This window comes from Primulina tabacum, chromosome 2, assembly GCF_025594145.1.
Source record: "Primulina tabacum isolate GXHZ01 chromosome 2, ASM2559414v2, whole genome shotgun sequence".
NCBI lineage: Eukaryota > Viridiplantae > Streptophyta > Magnoliopsida > Lamiales > Gesneriaceae > Primulina > Primulina tabacum.
In genome coordinates, this window is record NC_134551.1 from 38,212,724 (window position 1) to 38,228,099 (window position 15,376).

General features: G+C 31.4%; 1 protein-coding gene across 1 annotated transcript; it reads left to right on the plus strand.

Annotated features, from left to right (window-relative positions):
- Positions 1–9,666: 9,666 nt before the first annotated feature.
- On the plus strand, positions 9,667–14,111 carry LOC142537666 (uncharacterized). The gene is made up of 6 exons (XM_075643163.1): positions 9,667–9,828; positions 9,937–10,681; positions 10,805–11,443; positions 12,053–12,249; positions 12,966–13,172; positions 13,263–14,111. Exons 1-6 carry the CDS (start codon positions 9,667–9,669, stop codon positions 14,109–14,111), a joined length of 2,799 nt encoding a protein of 932 aa, XP_075499278.1.
- The last annotated feature ends 1,265 nt before the right edge of the window (positions 14,112–15,376 follow it).

Below are 15,376 nucleotides of genomic sequence, written 5' to 3' on the forward strand. Positions count from 1 at the left end.
CTGAACTTTTTTCAATGGAAAGTTTTGAGTCTCAAATAATGTTAAAGAAGATGATAATACAAAACTTGAATTAAAAATTTTACCATTAGAATTGAAATATGTATTTCTTGGTGAAAATAAATTATTTCCTGTTGTAATTTCTTCCACTCTTCTACCAAATCAAGAAGGTGATTTAATTAAATTACTTAAAAAATATAAAAATGCAATTGGATGGACTTTGAAAGATATAAAAGGTGTAAATAATTTAATTTGCACACATAGAATTCACTTGGAAGAAAATGCTAAAACATATCAATAACCACAAAGAAGGTTAAATCCACATATGAAGGAAGTTGTTAAGAATGAAGTATTAAAATTATTAGATGCTGGAATTATTTATCCAATCTCAGATAGTAAATGGGTAAGTCCAACACAAATAGTACCTAAAAAGTCAGGCATCACTGTTATAAAAAATGAAAAGGGAGAGTTATTACAAGGTAGGATTCATCTAGTTGGCGTATGTGTATTGATTATAGAAAATTAAATGATGGAACTAGAAAAAATCATTTCTCACTACCATTTTTAGATCAAATTCTAGAAAAAGTTGCAGGAAATTCTTATTACTGTTTTCTTGATGGGTATTCATGGTATTATCAAATACCTATATCATTAGAAGATCAAGAAAAAACTACTTTCACTTGTCCTTTTGGAACTTTTGCATTTAAAATAATGCCATTTGGTTTATGTAATGCTCCGGATACTTTTCAAATATGCATGTTAAGTATTTTCAGTGATATGATTGAAGAATTTGTAGATGTTTTTATGGATGATATAACTGTTTTTGGAAACTCATTTGAAAATTGTCTTAAAAACCTAGAAGAAGTATTAAAAAGATGTGAAGAAAAAATCTTGTTTTAAATTGGAAAAAATGTCATTATACTGGTTAAATTTGGGATTGTTTTAGGACATGTGATATCTGAAAAAGGAATTGAAGTTGATGAAATCAAAGTTGATGTTATTGCTAATTTAACATCACCAAAAACGGGTAAAGAAGTTCGATCATTCTTGGGTCATGCAGGATTTTATAGAAGGTTTATAAAAAATTTCAGTGTAATATCTAAACCAATTTCAAATCTTTTAACAAAAGATACACTATTTGAATGGACTCAGAAATGTGAAAATGCTTTTAAAAAAATAATTAATCTTTTAATTACATCACCTATTTTACAACCTCCAGATTGGTCTTTACCATTTGAATTAATGTGTGATGCAAGTGATTATGCTATAGGAGCTATGTTATGACAAAGAAAAGAAAGAAAACCTTATGCAATCTATTATGCTAGCAGAATCTTAAATAGTCTCAAATAAATTATTCAATTCTTGAAAAAAGAATTACTTTCAGTAGTATTTGCATTAGATAAATTTGATCGTATTTAATTGGTTCTACTACTATTGTTTACACTGATCATTCTGCCCTAAAATATTTATCAAATAAACAAGATGCTAAGCCAAGATTAATACGGTGGATTTTATTGTTACAAGATTTGATATTATAATTAAAGATAAAAAAGGAAAAGAAAATGTCGTAGCCGATCATTTATTTAGAATAGTGACTGAACAATCTCATAATGAAATACCAATAAATGAAAATTTTCCAGATGATCAGTTGTTTTATGCTACTATTATGCCATGGTTTGCTAACATTGTAAATTTTCTTGTGACAAATAAAATACCTTCTCATTGAAATTCACAGGATAAGAATAAATTCTTGATAGAAGTTAAAATTTTTTATTGGGATGATCTTTACTTGTTTAAGTATTGTCCTGACCAAATTTTTCGACGATGCATACCCGACAATGAAGTAAGTAATGTTATTAAATTTTGTCATTCTGAAGCATGTGGACGGTCATTTTTCATCCAATAAAATAGCTACAAAAATCTTACAATGTGGATTTTATTGGCCGTCTTTATTCAAAGATACGCATTTATTTTGCAAATCTTGTGAAAACTGTCAGAAGATGGGATCAATTTCAAAACGAAACATGATGCATTTGAATCCAATCATAATTATTGAAATATTTGATAGTTGGGGGATAGATTTATGGGTCTGTTTCCATTATCTTTTGGATTTACCTACATTTTAGTCACTGTTGATTATGTTTCAAAATTGATTGAAGCGGATTGCATGTAGAACTAATGATCATAAAATTGTTATAAAATTTTTTAAAGAAAATATTTTTAGCCGATTTGGAATACCTAGAGCAATAATTAGTGAAGGGGGAAGTCATTTTATAAATAAATCATTTTCTTCTTTGTTAAAAAAATATGGCATTACACATAAAGTTTTTACTCCATATCATCATCAAAGTAATGGTCAAGTTGAACTTGCAAATAGAGAAATAAAATAAATTTTAGAAAAAACAGTTAATCCAACTCGAAAAAATTGGTCTTTAAGATTAACTGATGCATTATGGGCATATAGAACTGCATTTAAAACATAATTAGGGATGTCACCATGTAGGTTAGTTTTTGGTAAGCATTGTCATTTACCGGTTGAACTTGAACATAAAGCTTATTGGGCAATTAAAGAATTTAATATTAATTTAGATGATGCATCTAAATTAAGAAAATTGCAATTAAATGAACTTGAAGAATTAAGAAATGATGCATAAAATGAACTTGAAGAATTAAGAAATGATGCATATGAAAATTCAAAGATTTATAAAGATAAAACTAAAGCCTTTCATGATAAAAATATTATGAGAAAGTCATTTGAAATTGGACAAAAAGTTTTATTTTATAATTCTCGTTTGCATTTATTTCCAGGAAAACTAAGATCGAGATGGTCAGGACCATTTATAATTAAATTTGTCAATCCTCATGGTGCTGTAGATATTGAAAATCCTAAAAATAATGATGTGTTTAAAGTTAATGGGCAAAGACTTAAGCTTTTTATAGAAAATGAAATTCTTAATGATGAGTTTATGCCTTTATATGATCCATAATAGTTGTTTGATATTTTCATATTCTGTTTTTGCAGATTCTAGTTCATTTCCCGGTTAAGTGGCGGATAACGGTACTCCGTGACTGTCTAAGTCGGTTTCTTCAGTTTTCCCAAAATAATTGAAATATATAATAATAATAACAATAATATGGATGCGTATATTGTGAATCTTCGTAAATATTTTGCTTTTTTACCTGATAATGCGCTGAAAAAAATATATAAAGCTAGATGTGAGCGACTAAGGTTGATGAAGTCTTATGGCATACCGAATAATGTCCGTTTGATAATTGAAGCAAAAGTCCGATTGGTTGGGGAAGCAAGTGAAATAATAATAAGACATATGCCAGGATTTGGTAAAAGCACATATGCCAAAAAGCGAAGAGCTAAACGTATAGGTGAATGTCATAAATGTGCAAGGTGGACTTGTAAGGGGAAATGGAAAAATGTTGGAATGACATCAATGAATAGAGAAGATAAAATCTTATTCATTAAGAATGGTCTGAGTATAGAGCCTTTGGATAATTTTCTAGAGGTTCTTGATGCGCATTCTAGTGGGTACGTGCAAAATGAAATTCTTAAACTATGGATGGCAATTTTAACAGGAGGAATATCAATATGGATGGTGGAATCAGCCTTACAAAGATCCTACTGTAGTAACGCATATCTGTTTAGATAAGTAAATATATATATACAATTTCGTCTTGGGAATCTGACGTTAAAGACCCTGTTTGCCAATTTATAAGAAAATTGGATGGGAAGCATATCCTCGACTCATAGAAGGCGTTGAAGCCGTTACTGAACGTAAAATCAGAGGAAGATGTGAGCCACAATCACAACTACGTTGTATATATGTGTTTTAATTTTGTCATTTTTATTTTCTTTTAATAATAATAATTTCCTGTTCGAATATTGACTTTTGGCATGTTACGCTTATAAATTCATATGCTATGATCTAAAAATTACAAAAAACATATATTTCAACATGTCAACATCCACTGGTAAGTAAAATAAAAAATATTTGTGTATTTTGTGAATCTAGTGCAGGAAAAGATTTAATTTATGAAGAAGTAGCAGAAAAGTTTGGAATAACACTTGCTAAAAAAAGGATTCATTTGGTATATGGTGGTGGTGAAGTTGGTCTCATGGAAAAAGTTGCTAAAGCTGCGCATACAGGTGGAAGTGAAGTCTTAAGCATTATTCCGATTACTTTAGCCAATCTTATTGGACCAACAATAGGAGAAGAAATGAAAGTGGACAACATGTATGAACGAATTACTCAAATGATTGAACATTCAGATGCTTTCATTGCTTTGCCAGGAGGTTTCGGTACTTTGGAGGAAATATTTCATATTGTTTGCTGGGCACAATTAAATAACCACAATAAGTCAATTGGTTTGTTAAATATTAACAATTATTATGATAAACTGTTATTGTTTCTTGATGATGTTGTGGAACATAGATTTCTCTCATTAGCTTCACGAAGGATGTTAGTTTCTGCTACAAGTGAAGGTGAACTTATTGATTTACTGCAAGGATTTAGTCATGAACCAGATCCATTCTTATCTCAACTTAATTGGCCAACATCCAAGAGTAACAAAAGAAAATTCATGTGATACTAAACTTGTGATTCAATGATATGTTTTAATGTTTTTTTAAGGTAAATAAAAATATATTCTTATATATAGTAATAATAATAATAATTTTTAGTTCAATGATGAGTAAGGTGTCAGTAAAATGCACCTGAGACGCATTAGTTAATAATTATTGGAAAATCACAATATACTAGATTTTAATATTCATTATATTCAAATTACAGACTACAAGAAAAATTAGTTTTTCATTTGTACCAATTTATATTTATATTTTTGATCAATTAATGTAAAATGTATAATAGATGTGTTTATTTATTTATATATATTAATATATATAATTGTGTGTGTTTTCAAATAAAATAATTTCTAAAATTTTTATGAGAATATAGTTAAAAGATATGGTTTGTATGGTTGTTAACATGTATAATTGAAAGAATTCTTTTTGTAAAAGTATAATATATACTCACACATATTCTGTGAGTAAGTGGTGAGAAATGAGAAAACAATTAATAAACTTTTATTGATTATTAAAAGATGGTTAATTACAAGAATATAACTCCCCTAAAAAAATATTTATAAAAGAAGTAAATAAATAACGGACTGCAAAGTACTTTATTCATTGTATTTTTTTTAGATTTGATCGATGTACTATCAATGTATTCATTAAAAAAAAAACAAACAGACAAAAATATTTGTTTGTGCTAGATATGTTTCAAAGGTAGTCGGATGTATCCGTTATATAAATATTTATATATATATATATATAGACATATTTATGGTAGAATATTTGGATAAAAAATTTTATGTTATTGTCAAACTTTGCAGTCACGTTATTTAAAAAAAATAGAAAGAAAAAAAAAAGAAAAAAATGGGGGATTTTATTCTTTTTAAATTTTCTTATTTTGTTTTCAATATTTGTTTATTTAATTGCCTGCTTTAATACTTAGCCTTTTTCAATGAGAGTTAATATTCATTCCAACTCAATGAGTGAAAACTAGTTATTCGTTAAATATTTTGACCTGAAAGGATATATGGATTTGAGACTTTTACAATAATATTCTTGATATTATACAAGTTATGGTGGGTGGTGTGAATTATCTTTTTGACTATATTATTATAAAAAATTTAGAAATTTATAAATTATATATATATTGTTACTTTTTATATTATGTTAAAATAAGAATAATAATAAAAACACATTTAATTATATATTATTCTATTAAACGAAAAAATAAATAAATATATATAAATCGGTATATGATTTTGTTTTTAAAATGAATATCTTTGTATATTTGAATATATAAAAAGAATAAAGAATCTAGGTTGTGATTTTCTGATAAATTTTATTTTATTACTAAGGGACTAGTAATAAGATAGTGTAGGGGTGTGAATTTAAAATTAATAATTTATTATATGTTAAAAACTATATTTTAAAATTTAAGTTTCATTAAAATTATAAAATTATGTTTTTTTAGTATTGTTTGTTTATATTTAATTGTCTTACTAAATATGTTTTATTTTCAGGTTTTCTACGTGTTGGTAAAATAATGATAACTCAAGCTAAAATTCAAATGGAGGTGATTCAAACATGTTTAGAATCATTGAGAAATTATCTACAACTTTGCAGAAGACATAATTGCCTAAAAAACTCATTAAGATGATCAAATCGTGCAAATATCAAAACGAGGACAGATTTGCTTTTACTATGACCACCTTATAGTAAAAAAATCATAAATAATTCAATATGTAACCAAATGAGGTGAACCAAGTGGCCAAATTCATCTACAGACAATTCCATACATGTTTGCTGTTTTGCGCCAAGTCAAATTCAGTGCTTAAAGTCATGGAACATAGCATTGAAAGAAGAGCCATGGAATTGATGTTGGAAGAGACAAAAACTACTATTACAACTACATGACAATAATAAAATTTTTGACCCTTTATCTCATTTGTCCTATAAATAGAGGCCTTGTGCTAGCTTGAGAATCATTTTATCTCATTGTAAAATATAGTGTGAGTGTGTATCAAAGTTCTAAGTTCCAATATATTTTCTTTCATTTTCTCAACTATGAGTGATGATTTTAGTGTTGATCAAAAGTAAGCTCATGGCAACAAAGTTCTAAGTTCCAATATATTTTCTTTCATTTTCTCAACTATGAGTGATGATTTTAGTGTTGATCAAAAGTAAGCTCATGGCAAGCTAAATCTATTATGTCAAGGTGAAGAGGATGAATTCTTAGTGAAGTAAGATTGTTTAATTTTGATACAATAAATATTTCATCAATTGTTATTATTGTTATATTATATATTATATATATATATATAATTATATCATATATTTCATTTAGACGATAGAGTGGCTCTGCCGGTTGTTCTAAATGCAATATTATGATTTAATACTAACATCTAACAATCTAACATTTACTTTATCACAACTAACTTTTACTTTTCGCATCTAACTTTTACTTTACTGCAACTAACTTTTACTTTATCGCAACTAACTTATTAAATTCTATATTTCATTTAGGCAATAGCGTGGATCTGCCGGTTGTTCTAAATGAAATATAATGATTTAATTTAACATTTACTTTATGCAATTATATATTTATATAGTTATATATATAATCATAGGTACCATATATAAAATATCGGTTTATTCGGTATTTTCTATAGTGAGAACTATATTATATTATTTATGTGTTTAAATATTTAATTTTCTTGGAACCATTAATTATGGTGGTTTCCTTTGTTCTACTTTTAGTTAAACAATATTACATAAACCAAGAATAAATCCTTGAGCCTTGACAAAATTTATGATTTGTAAACTTCATTTTTCAATTTGGTAATTTATAAATTAATAAATTAAAACTAAAAATAACCTCTCTGTGGATCGATCTCGTACTCATGAAATATATTACTTGCAGACAACCTACACTTGGTTGAATTATAATTTAAGTAATAGCGTATATAATGATGATATATGGCTTTACATTATGGTATGAATGTTAATGAATGTTATAATATAGATTAGTTAATGGATGAGTAGAATAGAATGTTGAACTTGGGCTAAATGGGTATTGGAAGTGCAGAAACGGTATGAAACTTTGGCACTAGTTGTGGTTTTTAGCATAAAGTTTTGTATTTTGATTCAAATGATGTGAGGCCACTTCCATTTTAAAGATAAAATATAAGGTTACAACTTTTATGTCTTGAGTTTTGCTCAAATCATTGTGGAAGATAAGCCAAAAGGGGCTTGAAATGTGTCGTGTGTATCGTGGTTCCTGAACTGACACATGTGGGAGATTGTGCATAACTTTTTACTCAGACCTTAAAAAGACATGAGGCAAATTGTAAATGCACGGCAAGACGTAAGGCTACAACTTTCATTGTTTACCACTTTTCCTAATTCTGAAAGGAAGAGGCGTTTCAGAAGCGATATTTGATATGACTGTGTGTAGAGCGGCGCCCGAGCGGTAAGATTTGACCACCCGAGCACGCCTCGCTCTGGATTTTTGAGTTCTGGCCCGAGCACCACGCCAGGGCGGTAAGAAATGACTGGCCTACCCAGCAAAGTGTAAAAAGCGTGTTTTGAGATTTGGATGGCATAAATGAGATTGGGGAATGATTTTGTATCATTTTCTTCTCTTCCCATTTCTCTCCATCAGTTTAGAACCTAGGGTTCCTTCAAGTTCTCCTTCTTTCTTCTTCTAATCTCTTCATATCAAGGAATAATCTTGCAATCCAAGCTAGGAAATTTATCTTTAAGGATTGAAGGGTTTAAGGTAAGGAATCCATTCTTGTTTCTTTTGGGTTTTAACAAAAGGTTGAGGTTCATGGGTTAAATGTTAAATGAAGGTTGTTATTTATGCAATGATGAATTATATCTTGGATTTGATTAGTAGGAGCATCATCAAAGGATTGAGCTTACCATTCCTAACGTTGGTTGTAAGAAAACCTCATTATTGAATGCATCTCATGAACTATGTATATATTGAAATGATTTTAAATGATTAGCTCCTTTTAAATGATTCATAGGTATTATGTTTATGTATCTATGTAATTGATTGAAAAGGAAAGGAAATGATTTCTATGTCATTGAAATGAAAAATGAGCTTAATGTTTTTACATGCACACCATGTGTTTGATTAATGGTTTCAATGAATATTATTATGGCTTGATAGTTAAATGGTATAGTGGTGTTACCTTTGGTAATTCTAAACCCACATGACTGATGTTGATTCAACGAAATAACATGTACATGACTGATTTGACTGAAAAGTACATGTATACCAATGACTGATAACTATCATTGCCACTACAGATAAAGAAAATAAACGAATACCATCTTTATTATGATTGTTTTCTATAGTTATATTGAATGATGGCATATAAAATTTAAAAGAAAGAATATGGATTATCTGATTTTTGCTGTCATACATGTATTTGTTTGCATGATGTCTACTTGCTGAGTTTTATAAACTCATTCAAATTATGTTTATGGGATGCAGGTCCTAAAGATTAGTTTCGGCGGAGTTGTCGTAGCAGATGGAAATTATATATGCCAAATTTTGGGAGATGAATTCTCTTTGCTAGGTTGAAATATTTTTGGACAGAAACAAGAAATATTTTGTTATGGATGTATATGATATCTTTTATTAAATTTTAATCATGTATGGAAGGATTGTTTGAAATTTTAGATAGATACTAGTTCTTTTACTAAATGCTTATGGTTTATTTTGTGTACTATTTTAATGGTTAAGTTGGATTGTTGGTTTAAAGAGCTTTGATTGTGACATGTTGAGGTGTTTAAATTATAGGTAAATTCTACCGAAAATTTTTAAAATGCATATTTTAGCCAATTTATTTAAGCTTCCGCATAAAAGTTTATATCTTCATTTTATTGAGTCAAAGGTTTTACATTGAGTGGTATCAGAGCAACGTTCTTTTGGACCAATGATTTGGCATATGATTTCCTCTGCTATCAACACTTCGGTATGTTTCTTCCTGCATTAATATTAAGTAATGATTTGATAAGTAAGCTTATGTTATATGAATTGAAATGAGTTTTAAACTGAGATGCAATATAGGACTATGCCTCCTAAGCGGAAAGCTAGTGACGAAGGGGATAGTTCATCATCAAAAGTGGTTGATGAATTTGGTAAACTGCTGAAAGAAAAAGAAAAAATTCATGGCGAACAGGTTCAACATTTATTGAGTTTGCATAAACCAGAGCAAGATAGAGGTAGAGGTCAGGTAAGACAAGAGATTACTACAGAGAAATCTTATGAAAAGTTTAGGAAGATGAAGCCACCAGAGTTTTCTGGAAGTTAAGATCTGTTGAGTGCTATGGAATGGATTAAGGTTGTTGAGGCTATCTTTGATTTTCTGAAATTTGAAGAGAATGACAGAGTTAGTTGTGTTGTTTTTCTTCTTACTAATGCAGCAAGGACTTGGTGGGAAGCGACCAAAGTGATTTTGAATATTCAAACGTTAAAGTGGCAAGAATTCAAAGATCTTTTCTTTGACAAATATTTTTCTAAAGATGTCAAGACAAAGAAGGTGAAAGAATTTTTGGAATTGAAACATGGAAGTATGAATGTGAATGATTACCTTCTTAAATTTGAAGAGGGATGTCAGTTTGCCTCTTACATTTCCAAATATGATACAGAAAAGGGTGAGCACTTCTTGAGGGGTTTAAGAGCGGAAATCAAGCGAGTTGTAAGGATGTCCAAAGCTACAACATACAAAGAAATTGTGGAGAAAGCACTTATGGCAGAGCAGGATGAGAAGGAGATTGAGATCGAGAGAAAATTGAGGAGACAAATTTTTCCACCTAAGGGCCATGGTTCAAGTCAAGGTTGGAAGGGAGGATTTAAAGGAAAAGGGAAGGAGGAAAATCGGGCCAAAACTCCTATGATTACTCCTACACCTCCTGCAGAAGATAAACCATTGTGTCCAAAGTGTGGCAAACATCACAAAAGTGAACGCTTGGTGGGTAGTAAAAAATGCTTTAAGTGTGGAAGTACCAGACATATTGCTGTGAATTGTCCTCAGATATATGGGAAAGGAAAAGTACAAGGACGCATTTTTACCATGGCAAAGGAAGGTATAAATCCTGATTCTTCTGTGATATCAAGTACTATTTTAATTTCGGGAAAATTAGCTATTACATTGATTGATACTGGAGCTACTCATTCATTTATGTCTAAAATATTTATGAGATCTTTAGGTATCACTCCATCTTATCATGATATCCAGTATAGTATATTATTACCATCAGGAGATGAGATTTATCCAACCAGTGTTCGTGCTTGTTCTGTGAAAGTTAATGAAAGAACAATGTTTGCTGATTTGATCGTTATTCCCATGGTTGCCTTTGATGTGATATTGGGTATGGATTGGTTATCAATTCACCTTGCAGTTATTGATTGTGTTGCCAAGATAGTGAGATTTTCAATAGACGGCAAGGAAGGAGGATTAATAGTCAGTTCAGGTACTTCACTGGTTCTTCCTTTTATTTCTTGTATGAAAGCTCGTAAAATGTTGTGGAAAGGATGTTTAGGGTTTTTGGCTTCGGTATTGGATGTGAACAAAAATGTGAAAGTGAATTTAGATGATATTGAAGTGGTGAGGGATTTTTCAGATGTATTTGCAGATGATGTACCTAGGTTACCACCTGATAGAGAGGTTGAGTTTGTTATTGATGTAGTTCCTGGCACAGCTCCTATTTCAAAGCCTCTTTATAGAATGGCACCGACAAAAATGAAGGAGCTGAAAGATCAATTACAGGAACTGTTGGATAAAGGATTTATTAGACCCAGTTTTTCACCATGGGGAGCCCTGGTTCTTTTTGTGAAGAAGAAGGATGGTTCTTTGATATTATGCATTGATTATAGAGAGATCAACAAAGTGACAATCAAGAACAAATATCCATTACCAAGGATTGATGATCTCTTTGATCAGTTTCTAGGGGCTTCAGTATTTTCAAAGATTGATCTAAGTTCCGGATATCAGCCAGTTGAAGGTTAGAGAGGCTGATTTACCAAAGACCGCTTTCAGGACTAGGTATGGTCATTATGAGTTTTTGGTAATGTATTTTGGGTTAACTAATGCTCCATCTGTCTTTATTGATCTGATGAACAGAATGTTCAAGCCATATTTGGACAGTTTTGTTATTGTATTCATTGATGATATCCTAATATATTCTAAGACTCGAGAGCTGCACCAAGAGCATTTGAGTACAGTGTTGCAGCAGTTGAGGGAGAAGAAGTTGTTCGCTAAGTTAAACAAGTGTGAATTTTGGTTGGATCGAGTCATCTTTTTAGTCCATATTGTATCAAAGGATGGGATTGCAGTGGATCCATCGAAGGTTGAAGCAATACAACAATGGCCTATTCCCACTACAGTCTCTGAGGTGCGTAGTTTCTTGGTTTGGCAGGTTATTATTTGCGATTCATATCTAATTTCTCTATGATAGCCTTGCCACTTACCACTTTGACAAGAAAAGAAGTGAGATATGTATGGACCAAGGATTTCCAGCAAGCCTTTCAGATATTGAAGGATAAATTAACTTCTGTACCAGTGTTAGCTCTTCCGGAGGGATCAGAAGATTTTGTGGTTTATACAGATGCTTCGAAGCAAGGTCTTGGAGCAGTGTTAATGCAATGTGGGAAAGTAATTTATTATGCTTCTCGTCAATTGAAAGAATACGAGAAGAATTATCCTATGCATGATCTTGAGTTAGCAGCGGTAGTGTTTGCTTTGATGATTTGGCGACACTATTTATATGGGGAGAAGTGTGATATTCACGGATAACAAGAGCCTCAAGTATTTATTTTTACAAAAAGAACTGAATATGAGACAAAGACGGTGGCTAGAGCTTGTTAAAGATTATGATTGCGTTATTAACTATCATCCCGGAAAGGCGAATATGGTCGCAGATGCTTTGAGTCGTAAGTCTGTTTCTATGATGAATGCTCTAATTCAAAGACAGTTGTTGATGGACTTGCAAAGAAATGAAATAACTTTGGTTGAGCAAGGTACTGTTTCTAAACTTTCAACTTTAGTTATTCGATCTACTTTGATTGATAAAATAAGAAAAGAACAACAACTCGATGATCAGTTATTGGAAATGAGAAAGAAGGCTGAATTGAAAGGGAATTCTGAGTTTAGATCCAACAAGTGATGGATTGATTACTTTCAGAGGACGAATATATGTTCCTACTAAGGATAATATTAGACGAGATGTTTTGATTGAGGCTCGTACAACTCCATACTCAATACATCCAGGAAGTACAAAAATGTATCAAGATCTCAGCCGACTATATTAGTGGCCAGTTATGAAGAAAGCTATTGCTTTATTTGTTTCTGAATGCTTGACTTCTCAGCAGGTGAAGATTGAGCACCAAAGGCGAGCTTGGCTATTGCAATCATTAAATTTTCAATGGAAATGGGAGTACATCACTATGGATTTTGTTGTAGGACTCCCAAGCACTCATAAAGGTTTTAACTCTATTTGGGTTATCGTTGATTGCTTGACAAAATCGGCTCATTTTCTTCCTGTCAAGATGGCATTGTCTATGAATCAATATGCTGAGGTTTATGTTGAGGAAATTGTTAGACTTCATGGGGTTCCAGTGTCCATTGTGTCTGATCATGATCCAAGGTTTACTTCTGAATTTTGGAAGAGTTTGCACAGAGCCTTGGTTTCGAAGTTGGCTTTTAGTACAGCTTATCATCCTCAGAGTGATGAGCAATCTGAGCGTGTTATTCAGATTCTTGAAGATTTGTTGAGATCATGTACTATTGATTTTCCTAGTAGTTGGGATTCGAAGTTACCTCTTATAGAGTTTACATTTAATAACAGTTATCACACAACTATTGGGATGGCTCCTTATGAAGCATTGTATAGTAGGAAGTGTAGATCACCTTTATACTGGGATGAAATAGGAGAAAGAAAGTTATTGGGACCTGAGTTAGTACAACAGACAGCCGATATTATAGAAGTAATTCGAGAAAGAATGAAAACAGTGAAATCTCGACAGAAAAGCAATGCCGATGTCCGAAGAAGGCCATTGGAATTTGAAGTTGGAGATAATGTCTTTATAAAAATTACTCCTCCCAAAGGGGTAACGAGATTCGGGAAGAAAGGGAAGTTGAGTCGGAGATATATTGGACCATTTGAGATTCTTGACAGAATTGGCGAGAGAGCTTATCGTTTGACATTGCCTCCAAATTTGAACAAGGTTCACAATGTGTTTCATGTCTCTATGCTTAGAAAATACTTGTCCAATCCTTCACATGTTCAAAAATATGAACCATTGGATTTGATGCCTAATTTGACTTATGAAGAGATACCAATCCAAATTCTTGACCGAAAAGTTAAAGTGTTGAGGAACAAAGAGATTGGACTTGTGAAAGTGTTATGTAGGAATCACTTGATTGAAGAAGCAAATTGGGAAACTGAAGAAAAAATGAAGCAACGTTATCCGGAATTTTTGAGAGGTAAGGGAAATTTCGGGGACAAAATTTTCTAAGGGGGCAAGAATTGTAATAGTCGATCGTTTCTCTTCTTTTATTAATGATTTATGGTATTATATAATGATGATATATGGTTTTACATTATGGTATGAAATAGATTAGTTAATAGATGAGTAGAATAGAATGTTGAACTTGGGCTAAATGGGTATTGGAAGTGCAGAAATGGTATGAAACTTTGGCAGTAGTTTTGGTTTTTAGCATAAATTTTTTTATTGTGATTCATATGATGTGAGGCCACTTCCATTAGAAATATAAAATATAAGACTACAACTTTTATGTTTTGAGTATTGTTCAAATCATTGTGGAAGATAAGTCAAAAGGGCTCCGAAGTGTGTATCTTGGTTCCTACACTGACACATGTTGGGAGATTGCGCATAATTTTTTACTCAGACCTTGAAATGACATGCGGCAAAATGGAGATGCAAGGCAAGACATAGGGCTAAAACTTTCATGTATACCACTTGTCCTAATTCGGACGGGAAGAGGCGTTTCAGAAGCGATCTTTGATATGGCTATGCACAGAGCAGCGCCCGAGCAGTAAGATTTGACCGCCCGAGTGCTCCACGCTTTGGATTTATGAGTTCTGGCTGAGAGCACCGCGCTAGGGCGGTAAGAAATGACCACTCTGCCCAGCAAAGTGTAAGAAGCGTGTTTTGAGATTTGGATGGCATAAATTAGATTGGGGAATGATTTTGTATCATTTTCTTCTCTTCCCATTTCTCTCCATCGGTTTAGAACCTAGGGTTCCTTCAATCTCTTCATATCAAGGAATAATCTTGCAATCCAAGCTAGGAAATTTTTCTTTAAGGATTGAAGGGTTTAAGGTACGGAATCCATTCTTGTTTCTTTTGAGTTTTAAAAAAAGGTTGAGGTTTATGGGTTAAATGTTAAATGAAAGTTGTTATTTATGCAATGATGGATTATATCTTGGATTTGATTTGTAGGAGCATCATCAAATGATTGAGCTTACCATTCCTAACGTTGGTTGTAAGTAGACCTCATTATTGAATGCATCTCATGAACTATGTATATATTGAAATGATTTTAAATGATTAGATCCTTTTAAATGATTCATAGGTATAATGTTTATGTATCTATGTATTGATTGAAAAGGAAAGAAAATGGTTTCTATGTCATTGAAATAAAAAAGGAGCTTAAAGTTTTTACATGCACACCATATGTTTGATTAATGGTTTCAATGAATATTATTATGGCTTGATAGTTAAATGGTATAGTGGTGTTACCTTTGGTAATTCTAAAC

Excerpts from the sequence above, each read along its gene's own strand:
- LOC142537666 (XM_075643163.1), top strand. The coding sequence starts at position 9,667 with ATGCCTCCTAAGCGGAAAGCTAGTGACGAAGGGGATAGTTCATCATCA. Across the intron at positions 11,444-12,052 it reads TTTTGTGAAGAAGAAGGATG|CCTTGCCACTTACCACTTTG; the intron begins GTTCTTTGATAT and ends TCTCTATGATAG. Across the intron at positions 12,250-12,965 it reads TGTTAATGCAATGTGGGAAA|GTGAAGATTGAGCACCAAAG; the intron begins GTAATTTATTAT and ends ACTTCTCAGCAG.